The following is a 17,371-nucleotide window of genomic DNA, read 5'->3' on the forward strand; positions in this document are numbered from 1 at the left end:
ATGGCTTTTTGTGCTGGGCAGAGTGGAGGGGTAAAGTAGGTGTTGATCTCTGCCAGCTCTTGTTAGTTTTGGAGAACACATAAGGAAGAGACTCCATGTTGTTCCAACGTGGCTGTTAAGCTATTTATTAGAACAGTAGTATGCAAAGATCAGTATTGTAATTTGTCCCTTCACTTTGTATGAAACAGCGGATGTATGCATTTAAAATAATGCTTTGAAGTCTCTGGAAGACTTTATCTTTCCAGTCTGAAACATCTTCTAGAAGAGTGTTTTTAAAGTTGATAGAGAATTAAGTTAACTCTATCCACACAATGGAAGTGTTAACAGCCAACTCTATGTCTCGTTTCAAAATGTTATAAGCAGGCTGGCAGATCTCTGTGCTTCAATACATGAGCACGTAATCCGGCTCATAGTAGCAGGATCTTGGATGTCTGCTTCCTATGGGAGTAGAAATGCCAGACTTGGGTTACAGCCTGACTGTAATTTTCTAATTGATATACACACATCAGTCCAGGAACAAAGGTGTGTGCAGGACAGTGTACTGCTGGAATCTTCTCTTGGGAGTCTTAGCTCAGTGCTGCTGATGCCTTGCTCCCAGGCAGTGGACCTTCTCCAAGAACCTGAAGAGATTAGTGTGGACAGTAAATGCACCAACTGCTTGCTTCATCTTCACAAAGAACCTACAAAAGAACCAATGTCATCACAGCTTTTTCCCATGACACTAAAGTATGCTTTATGTGCTAAGAAAAATAACTAGTAAGCTGTATGTGATAGCACCATCTGGTGACTTCTGGCATACGGTGCAACAAAAATGACTATACGACTGAGTTGTTTTATGTAGTTATTTATGCAAAAGCAAATAGCACACATGCATATTTATTAAGCTTTAAAAAAAAAGTCTTAAAAGATTATGTTAACCCTTTCACATAGGCACTGACTATAGTATCTAACATCACTGTTTCTGGTGTTTTCTTTTATAGTCTCTGATCACCTTTGTGAACAAACACTTGAATAAACTGAATTTGGAAGTAACGGAGTTAGAAACCCAGGTAGGAGGCTTTGTCTTTTTGTATGTAATCTAACTGTGTAAATTGCAAATCTAGGCCCTCGCTCCATAAAACCCTGTTATGGAACTGTTGAGCATGTTAATTTAGGGGATAAGAGCTCTGTGGTTTAAGTAGCAATGACATTTGCTGATGCTTGCTTCCTTTACTCATGCTTACATGTACTTCATATTGCTGTTGATTTGTATTATAAGGTGAAATTCTTGGATATTTAATAGTGTCATATTAATGACTGTAGAATATGGCTGGATTTCGGGAAAGCTTGTCTCTCGGATCAAAGTGGAGTTCTGCAAAGCAGTTGGTATAGTTATGGGTGGATGGTGGGTTGTGTTTTTTCTGGCTGTGAGGGTTCATGGTGAACTGATACAAGCTCTTCATCGTTGGCTGCCTGGGGGTCTTGGGAGGAGTGTGGACTGCAATGTGTAGTTCGTCATAGAGATATCAGTACTAGCTTTGATCACATCGAAGTGGGACTGGAAACAATTTTGCTGTTGCAGCAAAGGCCTTCATATCCTCCTCTTTACTCTGCTGTCTTGTGAGCACATGCACTGTGCTTGCTTCTCAGCGGCGTGGATTAATGACCCAGAGCTCCTGTGCTGCAGTGGCTTGACTCCAGGTTAGTTTGTCTCAAGCTAGGGGAGGTGACTGTCAACCACCACCGTCTGCTCTGAGGAGTTCTCCGTCTCCAGCACAGAACTGGTGCTGAATGTGCTTGGAAACCTTAAGTGTGAATTTCAGTGTCAGTGGGGTAGTTCTCACTTTACAGATAAAATTCAGCAATTTTCAGGCATGGGCTTGGCTTAGCAGAAGCAGATATTCTTTCCAGAGTTCACTGAACTGTGGAGAGATGGTTATCTTATTGTCCTGGCAAAAAAATAAGCATGGCATTTAGAGAATTATACCAGCAGTACAGGTAATTGGCTTGAGCCAGGCTTAGTTTAATGCCAGTCATTCACTGCTATTTTATAGCTTTGCTGAAATAAATGGGTGACTGGATCTGATTTGTCACAAGAAATTGTTGCTTAATGCCTTGGAAGTATCCAACAATTTATTTTTGAAAAGGTTAGAGGATATCACGTACACCATATCAGGATCACAAGTGAGAAGTCTGTTAGAAATACATAACATTACCCCCCCTTAGCCAGTAAGTAGTCATCCTATTAGTAGGAATACTGAATAGTATTGCTGAAAGTATTTAGTACATTATTTAGTATTTACTGAAACTGTAAACAATCTATTTTTACTTGGGAAAAAAAATTCTTTTGTGAAGTTAAACTTCCTACCTGTGGCAGGGGAGACTTAATTTCAAGTTCTGATTAAGGGCAGAGATTTGAATGTCCAGGTACTGTAGTAGTAGGACTGGGAGTAGATAATGTGCAAACATGTTTCCCAGGAAGTCTTTTCCTTTTTTTTTTTTTTTTTTTTTTTTAAACCCAAAGAGCTTTTTTAAATACAGTAGTGAAGTTGGCAAGATTCCTCAGGCAAGTAAAATGAATGTGAGGAAGAGCAAGAACAGATTACATACTCTAACCTCACCTCAAAAGTATTCAGTAGCCTAGTAAATAGGTAACTGGCTGGAGATAAAGAAGATGTTTTCAGTCCCTGCCTTTTCAGACCAAACAGTCTGCACAACTAAGAAGTACAAATTGTAGATAACTCCCAGGTGAATTACTTTTCATTTCTTCTGCTTAAAGCTATTTACTGCATGTAAGTAATTTAAATAGTCTTTGGCACATGATCTTGCATAGGTTAATGCTATAGCAATAGCTGATGGGCTTGCTTCTTTTGCTCAGGAAATGAGAGTAGGGGAAATAATGCTACCAGATGTAGGGAGAAAGCCTTGTATCCTGTTTTTTTCTTTTCTTTAGAGAACTGACAAGAAAGCAGCTATGTCAACAGGCTCTTAAGAAAAGACTGATTTACCTTGCTCAGCTGCACTGGTGATTGCAAGGGTATAGGTGAATCCAGGGAGCAGATGAAACAAACCCCTAAATGCTTGTTACACTTGCTGTCAATTCCTTGCGATGCCTGAAAGGAGCAGTCTCTGACTCCTGAACCATCTTACACTTCTGTGCTAGCAAACAACAGTGGTAGAAATCAAAGTACATAATTTGGGCCAAGCATTCTTTGTTCTGCTTGTTTATGAACGTTTATCTGAGAACAGATGCTTTCACCTAGAAATGTCATAGGTATTTCTATTTAGTTTGCAGATGGTGTTTACTTGGTTTTGCTCATGGGTCTCCTTGAAGACTATTTTGTTCCACTTCACAACTTCTACTTAACACCTGAAAGTTTTGATCAAAAGGTAGGTAGAAACTCCAGGTTATATTCTTTTTGCTTTGTTACCACATGATATTTTCCAGTCATTGTGTCCTTTCTCTTTGTGCCCAGTAAATCAGAACACGATATAGTCTTCTTTTCAGGAGCTGCAGCAAAGATGCACTGGCTGTGACACTTGATAGTTAATACCACTAAAAGTTGCTTGTGAAATGAATGAGTAAATTCCCCATAGTTACAAAACAAAGGTATTGTGTTACTAGCATGAAACAACACATAAAGCTCATGAATATTCAGAATGAATAAATCAGTAATAAGTGCTTTGTACTGTGTAGTACTTTGCATAATCAAAGTGATTTTTTAAATTGTAGTACTGCCTGAAGTGTTTTTGTGCACAGGGATGCCTTATTGTGCTAGACAGCAGAGCTGATGCCTGACCTTGCCTAGTATGTACTATGTAAATAGGCAAGAAAGACAAAACATGAGAGATGGGAAGCTCTGCTTTAGCGGCATCCTGTACACTGGGATTGACATGGAGGTAGAGCTTTTTCCCAAGGTCACAGAATGTCATCCCTAAAACCTGCCCCCTCATTTCATTAATATCAGTTGCCTAATACCCATTAGTTCTTTTTCTGTAGTTTATTTAATGTTCCTACAAACCAAGTGAATCAATATCATTACTTTATGTAAATGAGATACTGTAGTAGAAGAGGTGGTACCTGAGCCATGATCTTTGGTTGATCTGGAGTTAGAAACTGTATGTTGAGTGCTCACAGGTAACATGTTTTGGAGCTGCTCTAAAGCCAAGATGGATGCCCTAATCCTGCCAGGGAGGGAGCATGCAAACAATGGCCTGTCTGAAGTCAATTTGTGAGCACAGACTTCTGGTTCTGTGTCCAGTTCCTGGCAGGATCATTGCCAACATTGCTGACGTTAACTTTTGAAAGAATGTGCTAGCTTGTCTTTTTTGGATATTCCTTTCTGTTTGGAAAGGAGTGAATGACTTACTGTCTAACAGTGTCTCAGACAAAATGAGCTTTGAGGAAGAAGAGTGGATTCTTTGCAGTCTTAGATTGTCTTACTCAAAATCAGAGTATTAGAGATGGAAGGAGACGAAGTAGGTATCTTGGTCTTAGTCCCACACTTGCTCCATTTTCATGTGTCCTTCCTAGTGTTAACGATGAGAAGAGTGCTTAACGTATTTCATTGTCATAACCAAAAGTTTGCGTCTTTCTGCATTTGTTCCTGAACACGCACACACATCTGTGTATATTCGGTGCCTGGTATCAGAATACTCTGAGCCTGGTTGTACTGGAGTAACACGTCTGCCCCCTGCTTTTTATTCTGCCAGGTTCTGCAGTGGAGGGGATGCAAGTATTGCGTTGGCTGAGCTGGAGCAGGAGATGGCTAGGTCAGGAGTGGAAACGCTGGCAAAAGTTAAGAGATCAAATGCTCTGTAAGGCGAGGGATGTTTAAAATGGTGGGGTTTTCATAGTGACTTCAGTGCAGATTGTTGCTCTCAAGCACCCCTCCGCAAAGGTACCTGCTCTCTGAGGGATGGGACTTCACCATTGGTAGAATGAGCCAGCTTTGCCTGCGTGGATCATACCAGCGTTGCAAGAGGAAATTGAGCTGCACCAAATGAGCGCTGGTACAGACCCAGGCTAACGTGCTGAGTCTGCTGGTTCTGTAGGTTATATAGGGTTTGTTGACTTTCTCAGGAGGTGACTAGTTGCTATGTGGGAGCTTAAGGGGCTCCCTGAAGGCAGGAAATCGGGCTCTGTTAAGAGGGGCTTCTTTAGGTGTTAAGTTTGTGGATAGGATGGGGATTAGTTCATTTTAAATGTTGTATACTGCACAGGACCTTGATAGAGCAGTGGGATAATGGTTCTCTGTTACGTCTTATACAAAATCTCCTTTACAGATTGCTATTGCTTTTTTATCCTAGTATCTTGAATTTTCGCCCACGTCGAAATGCAAGATGCGGAGTTGTAGCCAGCACCTGTTCAGTTATGATTTTGTTGTTAACGATTTAAATTCATAAAGATTATCCAGTATTCTTGAAGTAATGTTGTGGGTTTGTGTGGACGCTCTGCCTTGAGGAAAGGGGATTTGTAAATCAAAGAAGGAGAGGTGGACTCTGTGTTTTTGGGAAAGGAAAAAATATTTTCATCTTGAAAGTGACTGGTTTTGTCACAATGAAGGAGGAGGAACTGTAGCAGGTAAAAAGAGATTAATAAAGTCCTGAGCAATAAGCGCCAGTGAAAGGGGCCTTTCTTCCTTATTGTAGGGGAGCTTTATATGCGTAACTCCCTGATTTTCAAGATGAGTAGCTTTAATTAAATCTCTCCCCCTTGCTATGTATCTCCAGAACTGTCATTTGCAGTACCAAAAATGCACAGAATTCATAATCCAAATTACCTTGTTGAAATTTCAGTAAGCGTGGATGAGAAAGCTGCTATGCAGATCCCTTTAAACCATAATGTTTGCTCCTCAAAGGAGAGATTAAAAGAAGACACCCACTTTCCTGCATTTTTCCTTTTTGTCCATTTTCTTTCCTCTGACTTTGTGTTCGTGTATAATCTTTGGTGGCTTTTTCAGGAAGCTCTTTCTGTACAGTTGAGCCTAGATTGTTTTGCAAGCTCACTGCACAGTCTGTCTGGGAACTGCTATCACGAAGCATTTTTTGAAGCATTTGCTTCATTAGAGAAGCTTAATTTGACTTTTGTCTCTTTTTAAGTAGACGAAGCCAAAGCACCAAGAGACTAAGGGATTAGCACAAGGTCATGCAACAAGCAGCCTGGCTCCTTGATGGTGTGATGTTGATGTTGCTTGACATGCAGCTGACAATGATGTAGAAAAGACTAATGTTTGAAAATAATTCAATTTAGTGTCCTTATTTCTTCTCACTTACACGCCCATATGTATTTGCTCATCTCTGTTCAGTTATGTCACTTCTGTTACATTGCTTGTTGCCTGGGTGGCGAGTGATCTCTTGCCTTGTAGTTGGAAATGTTGATCTTGGGTACAGGCAGGAAGAACTTGACAAAATACATCTCTGTTGTAGTTGTTACTGGGAGCTTTCTGGCCTCTGCCATAGAGACTGAGATCGGGGCTTAATGGGGTTTCCTGATTCATGTGGTACTCGGTCACATTTTTACACTTGAAATTTGGGTATCTTAAATTACCTCCTTTGTATCAAAAAGTGAATATTTGCCCTATAATGATACAAGCTTTCATTTCTTAATCTCTCATATGTACTTTCTGCCATGCTTAAACATGTAAATGTTTAATATTGATTTAAATAGAATTACCATTTCTCTATGTCAAGCATAGAGAGAATAAGGCATTTTTAAAATGTGATTAAAGGTTTTTAATACCTATATAACTTTGAGGTTCTAAACACTTTACCTCTTTCAGGTCCATAATGTTTCCTTTGCTTTTGAGCTGATGCAAGATGGAGGACTGAAGAAACCAAAAGCTCGCCCTGAAGGTATGGACATGCCATGTGGCTTTAAACTGAATATAAGGACATAGTAGCAGGTACATTTCAAGTGCAACTCCTTTCGAAGACAGTAGCAGTAGTACCACAAAGTGGAGTTGTAAATGTGGCCCTTGACAGTTTTCCTAAGTATTTATTGTCTGTATCCGGGGTATATCTTTAGCTGAGTTTCTTGTCTGGAATAGATTCACTGAGGTGTACAAGTCTAGCTTTAGTGAATGATCCAAGAGCTGTTCAGTGCTATGTTATAAATTCAGTTGGTATTCTCAATAATGATCCAAGCAGGAAGCTTTTAATGGTCTAATTTTTATAATTCTTACAGCTAGGCTCTTGTGAACAGATTTCAGTGATAGATAACTGAAAGGCTTTTGGGTTTTTTTTAGGAGAACCAATAGCAAACTCTCTTCTTGATTTATGTGGACTTGGGAGTCAAAACTGAAAGGTGTAAAAACTGAGTTTTTCCTTTAAAGTCTCTGAACCTTGAAATTAATTAATGATGAGATCTCCATTGTTGCTTGCGCTAGGGATAAAAAGAGGAATTAAAACTTTATGACTGTTAAATGAGCAATTTTTATTCCTGGTGTTACAAACCACATATGTGTTAGAGGCTTCCGCAGAACAAAGAAAAATGAGGAGCCCCCAAGAAATGTTCAGTCTGACTTAAAATGAGACAAAGTGGTGATAGTAAATAGATTAACAAATAGTGGAGCTGGTTATAGTGGGGAAAAAAGACAAAAGACAATATTAAATGCATATATATCTTGTCAGTGCTGTTCTTTTAAATTTGGGCGTGAGAAGTGCTCCTGAAGAATTCAGTGAAACGACACTAAGTTGGGAAAGTAAAGGAGTGTTCTGAGCTTTGGAGCTGAGTCAGGGGGTATATGGGGAGGACAAGGAAGCTGGAGAAATACAAATGCACAATCAGGAATGGCAGGTTTTTGAGTGGAAGTGTTAATGAGATTGCAGTAGGAGACCGGATAGGCTAGGTAAGCCTGTTTCGAGAGAGAGAAAATGTTAAGAACCTAGGAGAAGACTTCTCTAGTTGAAGGCTTGTCCTTTTTTTTGTTTTGTTTTCATCGGTTGATCTAACAGAGGAGATGACCTTCCCATAAGGCTATCTTATATCCTTACACTATCATGTGTGATAGAATACTGTAACAGGCAACAACAGATCTTTTGTTTGCTGTGGACAAGGTGTGTAGTTTCAGTAAGAAGCAGAATATGTTTAAGTGTTTTACTGATTGAGAATTTAATTATTAATAGAAATTAGAGAGCCAAATTAGCTCATAGAACATTCCTTCTTGCTGCTGCAGGGTGTAACGGTCTCTTGTGTGTATTCCTTCCTCTTCTGTGTATGTACTTATTCCCAGCAGCAGTAGTTCATAGCTGTTGGAGTGTATGTGCTCGTGTGGAGTCTGTGTGGCTGGAATTGCCTGTAAAACTGACCGTTCTCTTGAAAAGCTGCCCCTGTGGAGAGGACAGTAATATGTTGGGCTTTGCTTATCACCATAGTTTCATTGAATCCTCTGTAGGATCTTGACAGTCAGTACAGTCATGTAGTATGTGTTTCTTGGAACGAGAATTCATTTTGTCATAGAGCCTGATGCTCTGCAAAAAGTTTTGTGTATAGTATACTCGTGTAAATGCCATACTGGTCTATCGTTTGTTCCTAAATAGGCTGGAGAACCTGTTAGGTGAATCCATGTCCTTTAGCGTGAATTGGGTAGTAAATGCCTCTTGAATTAGTTGTAGGATTTTCATGTAAAACGTTGTCTAGAGCAGAACATCACAGTTTTTATTTCTGTAGCCCATGCTTTCTGCAGTGCTTGGAAGAAAGAGGTCTTGTTTAATATTTTAGTGTGTCTTTGTATGGGTGATAAACGTAAATAGGAGCATACAGGACAGCTCCTCTTCTCTGTTCTTCCAGCCTAATTCAGTAGATTGAGCTAGCAGCAGAACTTGATGCTGAGTTATTGCAGCAAAAGTATGTTGTAGTGGATTAGTTTATTAGCCTCTAATGGGATTGTTACAGAGTGTGAAAGTTTTAAATTGATGGAATGTTTTAAACTATTTTGATAATTTATGGCTACTTGCAGTTAACATTACCAACAACAACTAATAAAATGTTATGACTGTGCATGCTTCATCTCTAAAATAAGAAATGGGAGGCTGAGAATATGCTTGTTCTTGAGAATACCCGCTAGAGTCTGATCAGTAAAGAACACTAATCGCCCACACAGGGAGGATGAATCTCACACTACTATACTCCTTAATGCAGCAAACAAAGGCATAAGAAGGTCTGAAAGTTAGGAAAATGTCGAACTAGAATTACAGTATAACTTGCAACAGTGAAGGCAATTAGCCATCAGTCTGAACTGTCAAGGATTGGAGGTGGAATTTCCACCACTGGAAGATTTAAAAAGAAAAAAAACTACCCCTGCAACGTTAAGCTTGTATTTTAATTCAGCTACAGGTTGGTTTGTAAGCTCAATACAGGATTTCCAAGGTAAAGTTCTCTAAGGACTGTGTTGTATATGAGGTCAGACTATGTCACCACAATAGTTTCTTCTGACCCTAAATTTACGTGTCATTACACTGCTGGATAAAAGGGCTGGGTCCATTCCTTCTTTTAGTGATGGGGCCTCCCATACCTCTCATTCCTCAGGGTAATCACCAGGGGTGATCAGCAGCAGGTACCTAGCTCAAACTGTGTTGGAGATTAGTAGGAGCCAGCCTTAAATGCCTCCACGAGGGCAGATGGACGGTACCTGCCCAGCACAGTGCTGTGGATCTGGGCCCCCTTCCAGCTTCTGCTTGTGCTCTTTCTTAGCCCTTGCTCTGGCATTCCGCCGCCTCTCACTCCCAGCTTCTCTCTCCCTGGGATGTGCCCTGGTTTCCTAGCTGTGCTTCTAGCTTCCAGCGATGTCTCTGCTCTGCCCTCGATTTCTCTTTCTCTCCACTGGCACCTTGACCTTGGTTTACAGCACAGGCAGCTCCTGCCTCTGAAGTGATGCCAGCCAGAGGCAGGAGCTGAACCCTGCAAGACTTGATTACGCTGCTCCGTGCCACGTCAGCCGAGGTGGAGGTTGTGGTGGCTCAGGGACAAGACCCGTCCTGCTTTCAGTGCGAAGCTGAAAATGGGTGGCATGGGGAAAAGAAAACCATTTGGGAGGAGTGGGAAAACAGACGCTACAAATCGCTGACCACTACAGGGCTGACTGTTTGGGCCAGGTTTTTTGGTGTTTTCATAGTGCTGGCACTGTTTTGTTTAATTGTTCAGCAAACAAAAGTGACTGCCAGGATCAGTGGGTCGAATGTGCTGGTAGTTGTCTCTTCTCTAGATATTTGCCTTGATTTCCCAGCTTCAGAAATGCATGGATGTTGCAAAGTGTTGTTTCCCATGGCTAAATTAACATTTTAAATCCGTCTCTGAGGGAACTGGGTCTTGGTACAGAGGAACCGAGGCTGACTCTGGCTGTTATCTTACTGAGAATGCTATGCTAGTAAGCCACTTTCTATGATACCTGGAAGAATTAGAAATGTGTTTCATATTTCTGTTATCCAGGTAAAATGTCTCTTTTTTCAGGGTGTATTACTTCACAGCAGTTAGGATCTTTCCTTTCTTTGGGGCAGGAGAATATTATTTTGCAAATGCCAAATACAAACTCATAAATGAAATATGTAAAATAATACAGGGAAAAGGGTAGAAAGAAAAGTGTGAGAGGTTACTGAAAATACCAGATGAAGTGTGGGGGTTAGAGTGTTATCCAGTATGGGGTGGGAGGGAAGGGTGGAGAGGTCCTGGCAATGATTCTTAGAAAACAGGCAGTAGGTGTTTCCCCTGGACCTCACAGTAATTGTACTTAGTCTGTTAACTGTTTGCTGTCTTCCTAGTTCTTTGGATGATTTTTTAGTTATCTGCTCTTCCTTACTTCTGCTTCCATATATGTTGTTTACTGTCTAATTTTTTGCTTCCTCCTCCTCCTTTCTTACATATTGTATCCAACATTTCTTTCTACCTCTTCAGCCTTCCCTGTGCTATGCCTCCCCCCATAGTCCCTGGATTACATGTCTGTGTGTCCTGGTTTCAGCTGGGATAGAGTTGATTTTCTTTCTAGTAGCTGGTATAGTGTTATGTTTTGGGTTCAGTATGAGAAGAATGTTGATAACACACTGGTGTTTTCAGTTGTTGCTAAGTGATGTTTATACTAAGTCAAGGATTTTTCAGCTTCTCATGCCCAGCCAGCGAGAAGGCTGGAGGGGCACAAGGAGTTGGGAGGGGACACAGCCAGGGCAGCTGACCCAAACTGGCCAAAGGGGTATTCCATACCATGGGACGTCATGCCCAGTATATAAACTGGGGGGAGTGGGCCAGGGGGGCAGCAATCACTGCTTGGGGCTGGGCTGGGCATCAGTCAGCAGGTGGTGAGCAATTGCATTGTGCATCACTTGTTTTGTATAATTTTATTTATTTATTTATTTATTATCGCTTCCTTTGCTGTCCTATTAAACTGTCTTTATCTCAACCCACGAGGTTTACTTCCCCCCCCTCCAGCCCTGAGTCTTTTCCCCATCCCACTGGGGCAGGGAGGAGTGAGGAAACGGCTGCGTGGTGCTTAGTTTCTGGCTAGGCTTAAACCACGACACTGTGGTATTTCTTGGCAGTTTATTATAGTAATAGGTTGGGAGGTGCTATCAGAAAGGCTTTTTGATGAGAACTGTTCTAGACATGTTCCCTGGCCTACCATAGTAAGAAAGGATATTAGATAATAGAAAGCTATGAGTCTGCTAAGAGAATTCAGGCTTTGTTTATTTGTGGACTGTATCATTGCAGAGTTGTCGATGTGTGAGGTTCAGTATCTCTTATGATGTGTGTGGCTACTTGTTTGCTGGTTCTGTGGCCAGTGAAGTTATCAGTAGTATTTCCCAAAGCCTTTATCCCAGGTCTCAGACAGAAATAGACTTTCTCTGTAACCAATTTTAGATGAGGAAGGGAATTATCTTTCTTCCATTTCCCAGAGAAGTTAGCTGTCACTGTATTATCGTGAAGGTGTTTTGAAGTGCATCGTATACGACATTTAAAAAGCTTGACTTGGGAAGATCAGAACTCAGTGGGGTTTTTTGTTGTTAATCCCAGTGGCTCAGAGATGTGGGGACTTTTGTTCCTTTGAGGACAAACAAGGGAGAACAAAAAGCAAAGTAAGGATTTCTCCTTTTCTTCCACAGATGTTGTCAACTTGGATCTGAAGTCTACCCTCAGGGTTCTATACAACCTGTTCACAAAGTACAAGAATGTTGAATGATCCTGGAAGCTGCTGAGGTCTTCATCCTTTCAACCTCCTTCGGCAGAAATTCCAATAAACACACCCTCTGCACGCTCCCGTTGTGCCTTATGCTATACTTCATGCATTCTTTCTACAGTTGATGTTGTCTGTCTGTAACTGTTTGTATGACAATCCCACTAAAAATAATGCATGTGTATTCTGTAGGTCACTTGAAAATGTGTAGATAGTTCACACTTTTACCAGAAGATACTGTTGGGTCTGTTGGGTCTGTTGTTTATTATGGTCAACAAATGTTATTTTGATAAAGGAAGTATACCACTAACTACTTTAATAAGCAGGGAAAACATGAGACCTTCCTCATGGCCGGAGACTCTTTGATTCTACAGTAGACTTTCTTTTGCATACTCCTTGGTTGCAACTGGCGTTTGATGATTTTCCAGGCTTAAGTGTTAGCAATAGAAATTCAGCATTGGAATTTATTTAGAAGCTGAGCCTTTTCTGTTAAATAAGGTTTTGTATGTTCTGTTGGGTGGGTGGGGCTGAGGGAAATTACAAGCGCTATCTGAAGCTAATGGCAAAATCTGCAGGTTTTGTGTTAACCTCATGCTACTCAGTGTTATTTCTGTTTAGTGTTTACATAGAATAAGTCTTGCAATGGGATGACCAGCTAATCTTTTGACGTCTATTTTTTATTTCATCTCCTTTCTAGGAGAAATTTGGTTGCTACAACCACTATTAGCCGTTAAGGACACAGTGTCAGTCAGGTCAGTCAGGAGCTGGTCAAATAGGCACAGGCTGGATTAATGCATTTTGCCCCCAGTCCTTTCTGAAACAAATGTGTGGAATAATGAGCTTGGCAGTTTAAAGGCTGACTCTGCATTTCACATAGCTGAGTTAAAGGGTCACATTCATTCCTGTTGGAGTTACTGGCAGCTGTACAGTTCTGGGTGGTAAGGCTTTTATAAACAGTTTTATATATTTTCTTTCCTAAACAGTAAAATTGAATTCCTGTAAAAATAAGAGCTTGCCTGTACTTATGGATTGCACTGGGCTATGTAAGATGTGGTATACATAGTGAAAACCAATGGTTAGCACTCAAATGTGAAGCTCTTTAGTGATCAGTTATGCTTCCAACTAATTTCGTCAAGTTGCCCTGTGCCCTCGCAAGAAATACTCTGCTAGGCTCTGGCCTAGTCCTGTAGTCTTTTACGCTCTTACAGATTTTAGTGGGGATCTGTTTTAAAAAAGGATTGCTAGATTTATCTGGTAGACTCTAGTTACCTCATAGTACTTAACAGGTTTCACCTGTCTCTAGAGCTGTTCCTGGCTGGTGATGTGCTCGGAGCAGCAGCGTGTACAAGGAGCGCTGGAAGATGAGCCATCTGAGTAGATTTTTGAGGAGAGCTGTGCAAAGGAAATGGGATTGTAATTTCCAGAGTAAATTATTTGTGGAATATGCATATAACAGCACTCCTTTCCTTAGAGTGCACAGGGGAGAGATTTGACTCCTGCTTTTATGTATCACAGCAGCAGCTTTTATGGGCAGCCATGATTTTGTGTGAAACATTAGGCAGAGAGTAAGCATTAGGCAAAGAGTAAGCAGGTAGTATTGCTCTGCTCCACAGGCTTACTTGAGTCCTGTTGTAAGTAGGCATCTTCTTTACCTAAGAATGGATTTCTTACACCAAACATTATTTACCCTTCTGAGTTCAGTTGGAAACGTGCTATTTGAATGGTATGATTTTACAGTTGGGATTTTCTCCGTCCCTCCTTAAACATTTTTTAATCTCAAAATGAGAGAAATGGGCTTCTGCTTCTTTGTTTCATATTTTTGGGTTCTGAGTTCTAGTATTTGAATTATTTGGGTCACCTCCCCTCACACCTCCGAAAAAAAGATGTAAAGAAGTTGCCCTTTCTTTCCATGAAAAATTCAGATCTTACCTACTCTACAAGGTTCTGTGGGGAATCATTGCTTGCCTGTACTTTAGGAGGGAGCTGACCTCTCGCTGTTTATACAGAGCGTAGTACAATTGGGCTTGAATTTCAGATGGGGCCACTAGACTCTACCATGACGCTAGCAATTATTACAGAGGAGACTTCCAGAGGCACTAAGGCCTGGTGGGTCAGCTGTCATGGCAAGTTAATGAAATTGGTCTAACTTTCGTGCTGTGAAATAGGGGTATCATGAGGCTGGAAGGTGATTGAACTGAAAGGTCTCTCAAACTTTTAGTTTAATGCAGTGTTATTTGTGGGAAACAAGTCTATTAAAGAGCTGTCATTCCACCCCCCTCACTTCAGGTGATGTGGAAGTGCCAATGCTGTTTATATTCTCTGAGTTGCTGGGAAAGACCTCCAGAGAATCTAGTTTTTGAAATTGCAAGCTATATTAATATCAAAAGCAAACAGAAAATAACAAGAGGAGACTGATAAAAGCAGTTTGGCTTTGGGAGCGGAAATGGCTATTTCTGACATGGGATTATACAGCTGGCATCTTTATTGCATGTGAGCAAATGTGAACATACTACCAAATTTTAAAAGACTGCCTGTTTTGTTCAGTTAGTGTTTCTGGTCACTCTGCAGAAACCGGAGTCCCTCCTCTACAACTTGAGGCATGAGTCCCTTTTAGCATTCCTTACATTAATATCCCTGTCAGTCAAGACTGCAGGCTTGATGCCCATAACAGGTTGGGGGCAGTTGTCATACCCTGTTTTGTTATGTTTTTAAGTCTGTTGGTAAATGCTGCACAGGGAAAACACATTTTTCATTCCTTGGCTCCTTGCTGTCTAGCCAGCTCACTCTTCCTTGTATAGGCTGTATTTATTGGATTGGGAGCAGGGTGGATTTAATGGAACTGGAGCTTCATCCCAATCAGTCCAGTTTCCAGGAAGAGCAATGTAGGTAAAGCTTCTTTAAACACCATGCCTTTCTGTTACATATGCATGATACTTCTTTTCCTCTCAAAAAGATAAGTCGGTGTTAAAAATGTTATTCATGAACTCTCTGTGTTACTGGAGTTTTAGGTATGTTCCCTGGGTGCCAGTGGGGTAGATCCAAATCCTGTTGAGTTCATCTGGAATGCTGAATGCTCTGCAGCATTAAAGCTTCCACATTTGTAAGTACTTAATGAATATCTGTCTTTTCCAGTCCATACAACTTGCCTTTTAGGTGCATCTGCTTGACTTACTCAGTTCCATTGAGCTATATTACCACAGAAGAAGCCCAAATATTCCTCGGCTGCACCTGTTTTTCAAGATGAAAAACCAACAGTGGCAGATTTTTTAAAATCAGTTTAAACCTTACAGGATTTCTTATCCCTATTCCCCACACCCTGGTGCTTTCAGTATTAATGTATTTTTTAAGAGTCTTTTCTACTGTTTTTAACTCTGTTTTACTGTTTACTCTGGATTTCTAACTACTAAAAACCAGCCTTGCAGATAAAATTCTGGACTTGTCATGTGCTGGAGACATCCAGCTTTGTGACAAGAGTTGTGTACTGTAAGCAAGTTACAATGCAATGCTATGTTTGCTAAAAATCACAGCAGGAGTGTTATGCATGGTTTGTGACAGTTGTACTATTTATTCAAATAAATAAATAAATAATGATCACTTGCTTTTCTACATCTTTTTTTTTTTTGCTAAATGGACAAGTCTGTGGGAGGAACTTTTGAAAGGTGACCTTCAGCCGTCTTCTTCATCAGGGGTCCTAGATACACGATGATCTGCACAGACCTAGCAAAGCAGTGATCTCATGTTTCTGGCCCTGGTACAGGTGATGAGGTGTATGGGCAGACACAAATTAGCTCTTCTGTAGGTGTCATCAGCTGCTTTTTTTTTTTTTTTTTAATATTGCTCAGCTACTGGACCTGATCAAGTTGTTTACCTTTTTCCTCCACAAGAAGAAAGTAACTGAATTACATTCTCTGATACCGTTCAAAGACTTACAGCTTAGTTCTTCCACAGAGGCGCAGGAGGGAAGCCTGGCATGCCGAAGCCAGTCCCGTATTGTGTCTACAGAACACTTGGGAAGCCAGAAGCCCAAGTAAGCCTGCAGTGACATTGAAAATGCCTGTGTGCTTCCCTTCGCTCTGGTATGTAGAGAACATAGAGTGGCTCTCCAATAAAGCAAGGCTGTGTGGAGAAGCAGGAAAATGCATTATCAGAACTTGTTATTGGTGGGAGCGCTGTTGATTCCTTGAATTGTTCTGCAGTGGCTATTTTTATGTGAGGGCCAGGTGTGTGTGTGGGGGGTGTGCATGAGGTGTGCTTTGGGAACGTACAGAAAGACTTGGGGAGGGGGGGGAGATGGGCATGAAATCAAATGAGGCTGATACAGAATTTACTAGCACTGTTCTACAGAAGACTGAGTACTTCATGCACTGGTGGCGACATCAGGTTTTGGGTGAAAAAAGATGCTTGTCCATCATGTGTTTTAGACTTGTTCTTTTAGCACTGACCCACTGTATTGTGAATGAGGCTTTCAAGAAAGAAGTAATTTGAGTTGCCAGTTGAAGCAGGGAGAGACCCAGTAATTACAGATGGATTTCCCAATGTTTAATTCTTCCTGGTCCCTCTGCCTGCTGATAGGAAACTGGTTTGTCCAAAGTTCCCAATAGCATCTTCAACTATACCTTCTTTTTGTTTTTTACTTACTGTGTTTCTAGGCTGTGGCATGCAATTCTGTGTAGGTAAGAAGGTACTCTGCGTCTTTGCTAGTTTGATGTATTGTTGTGCTTGTTATCTGATTAGAAAATACAGTTAAGTTTGCCCTTTGATTAAGGATTTTGGGTTACTTTCTTAGTTACTAAGAATTCATGGCAGCTGAAAATCTGTTTTCAACCCACTTTCCTTTATCCAATTTAGCTCATGCCAAACTCTCCATTCGTGTCTATGGCATGGAGCTAAACACAGGAGTCGGTCCCTTAAGAGCGTTAAAACAGACCAGCTTAATTAGTGTGGCTGTCTACTGTCTCATTCGGGGATTTCATGGAGGACTGTAGAGTTGCTTTTGCTTTCCGGAAGAGTTAATGAATGTAACTGGTACCTGAAGGAAATTGTTGAGGATTTCTTGGCTGGGCGAGGGCACGTGAGCAATCCAGCCGTTAGATGGGAACGAAGCATAAGTTTACAAAGTGCTGGAGCAGACAAGGACGCTGTGTCCTTGTATGCAAAGGAAGATAAGAAGAGCCTGACAAGCAACTCCTGGATGCCGAAGAATGAGATAAGTAACTGCTGGACACCTCGTG

The 17,371-nt window shown here is 41.0% G+C and overlaps 1 protein-coding gene across 4 annotated transcripts in view; it reads left to right on the plus strand.

The window, feature by feature from the left end:
* The window catches only part of PARVB (parvin beta), a 68,084-nt gene extending 51,655 nt beyond the window's left edge, over positions 1-16,429 (plus strand). For 3 of the 4 annotated variants that reach the window (XM_049821416.1, XM_049821418.1, XM_049821417.1), the window contains exons 10-13: positions 981-1,049; positions 3,268-3,369; positions 6,762-6,834; positions 12,070-15,734. In XM_049821416.1, coding sequence (XP_049677373.1) covers positions 981-1,049; positions 3,268-3,369; positions 6,762-6,834; positions 12,070-12,146 — 321 coding nt within the window. In that variant the 3' untranslated portion in view covers positions 12,147-15,734. Of the gene's footprint in view, positions 1-980; positions 1,050-3,267; positions 3,370-6,761; positions 6,835-12,069; positions 15,735-16,088 lie in introns of those variants that run through there. The other variant, XR_007508619.1, reaches the window with a different exon arrangement.
* The last annotated feature ends 942 nt before the right edge of the window (positions 16,430-17,371 follow it).

The sequence above is a fragment of the Accipiter gentilis genome, chromosome 18, assembly GCF_929443795.1.
Source record: "Accipiter gentilis chromosome 18, bAccGen1.1, whole genome shotgun sequence".
Taxonomy (NCBI): Eukaryota; Metazoa; Chordata; class Aves; order Accipitriformes; family Accipitridae; genus Astur; species Astur gentilis.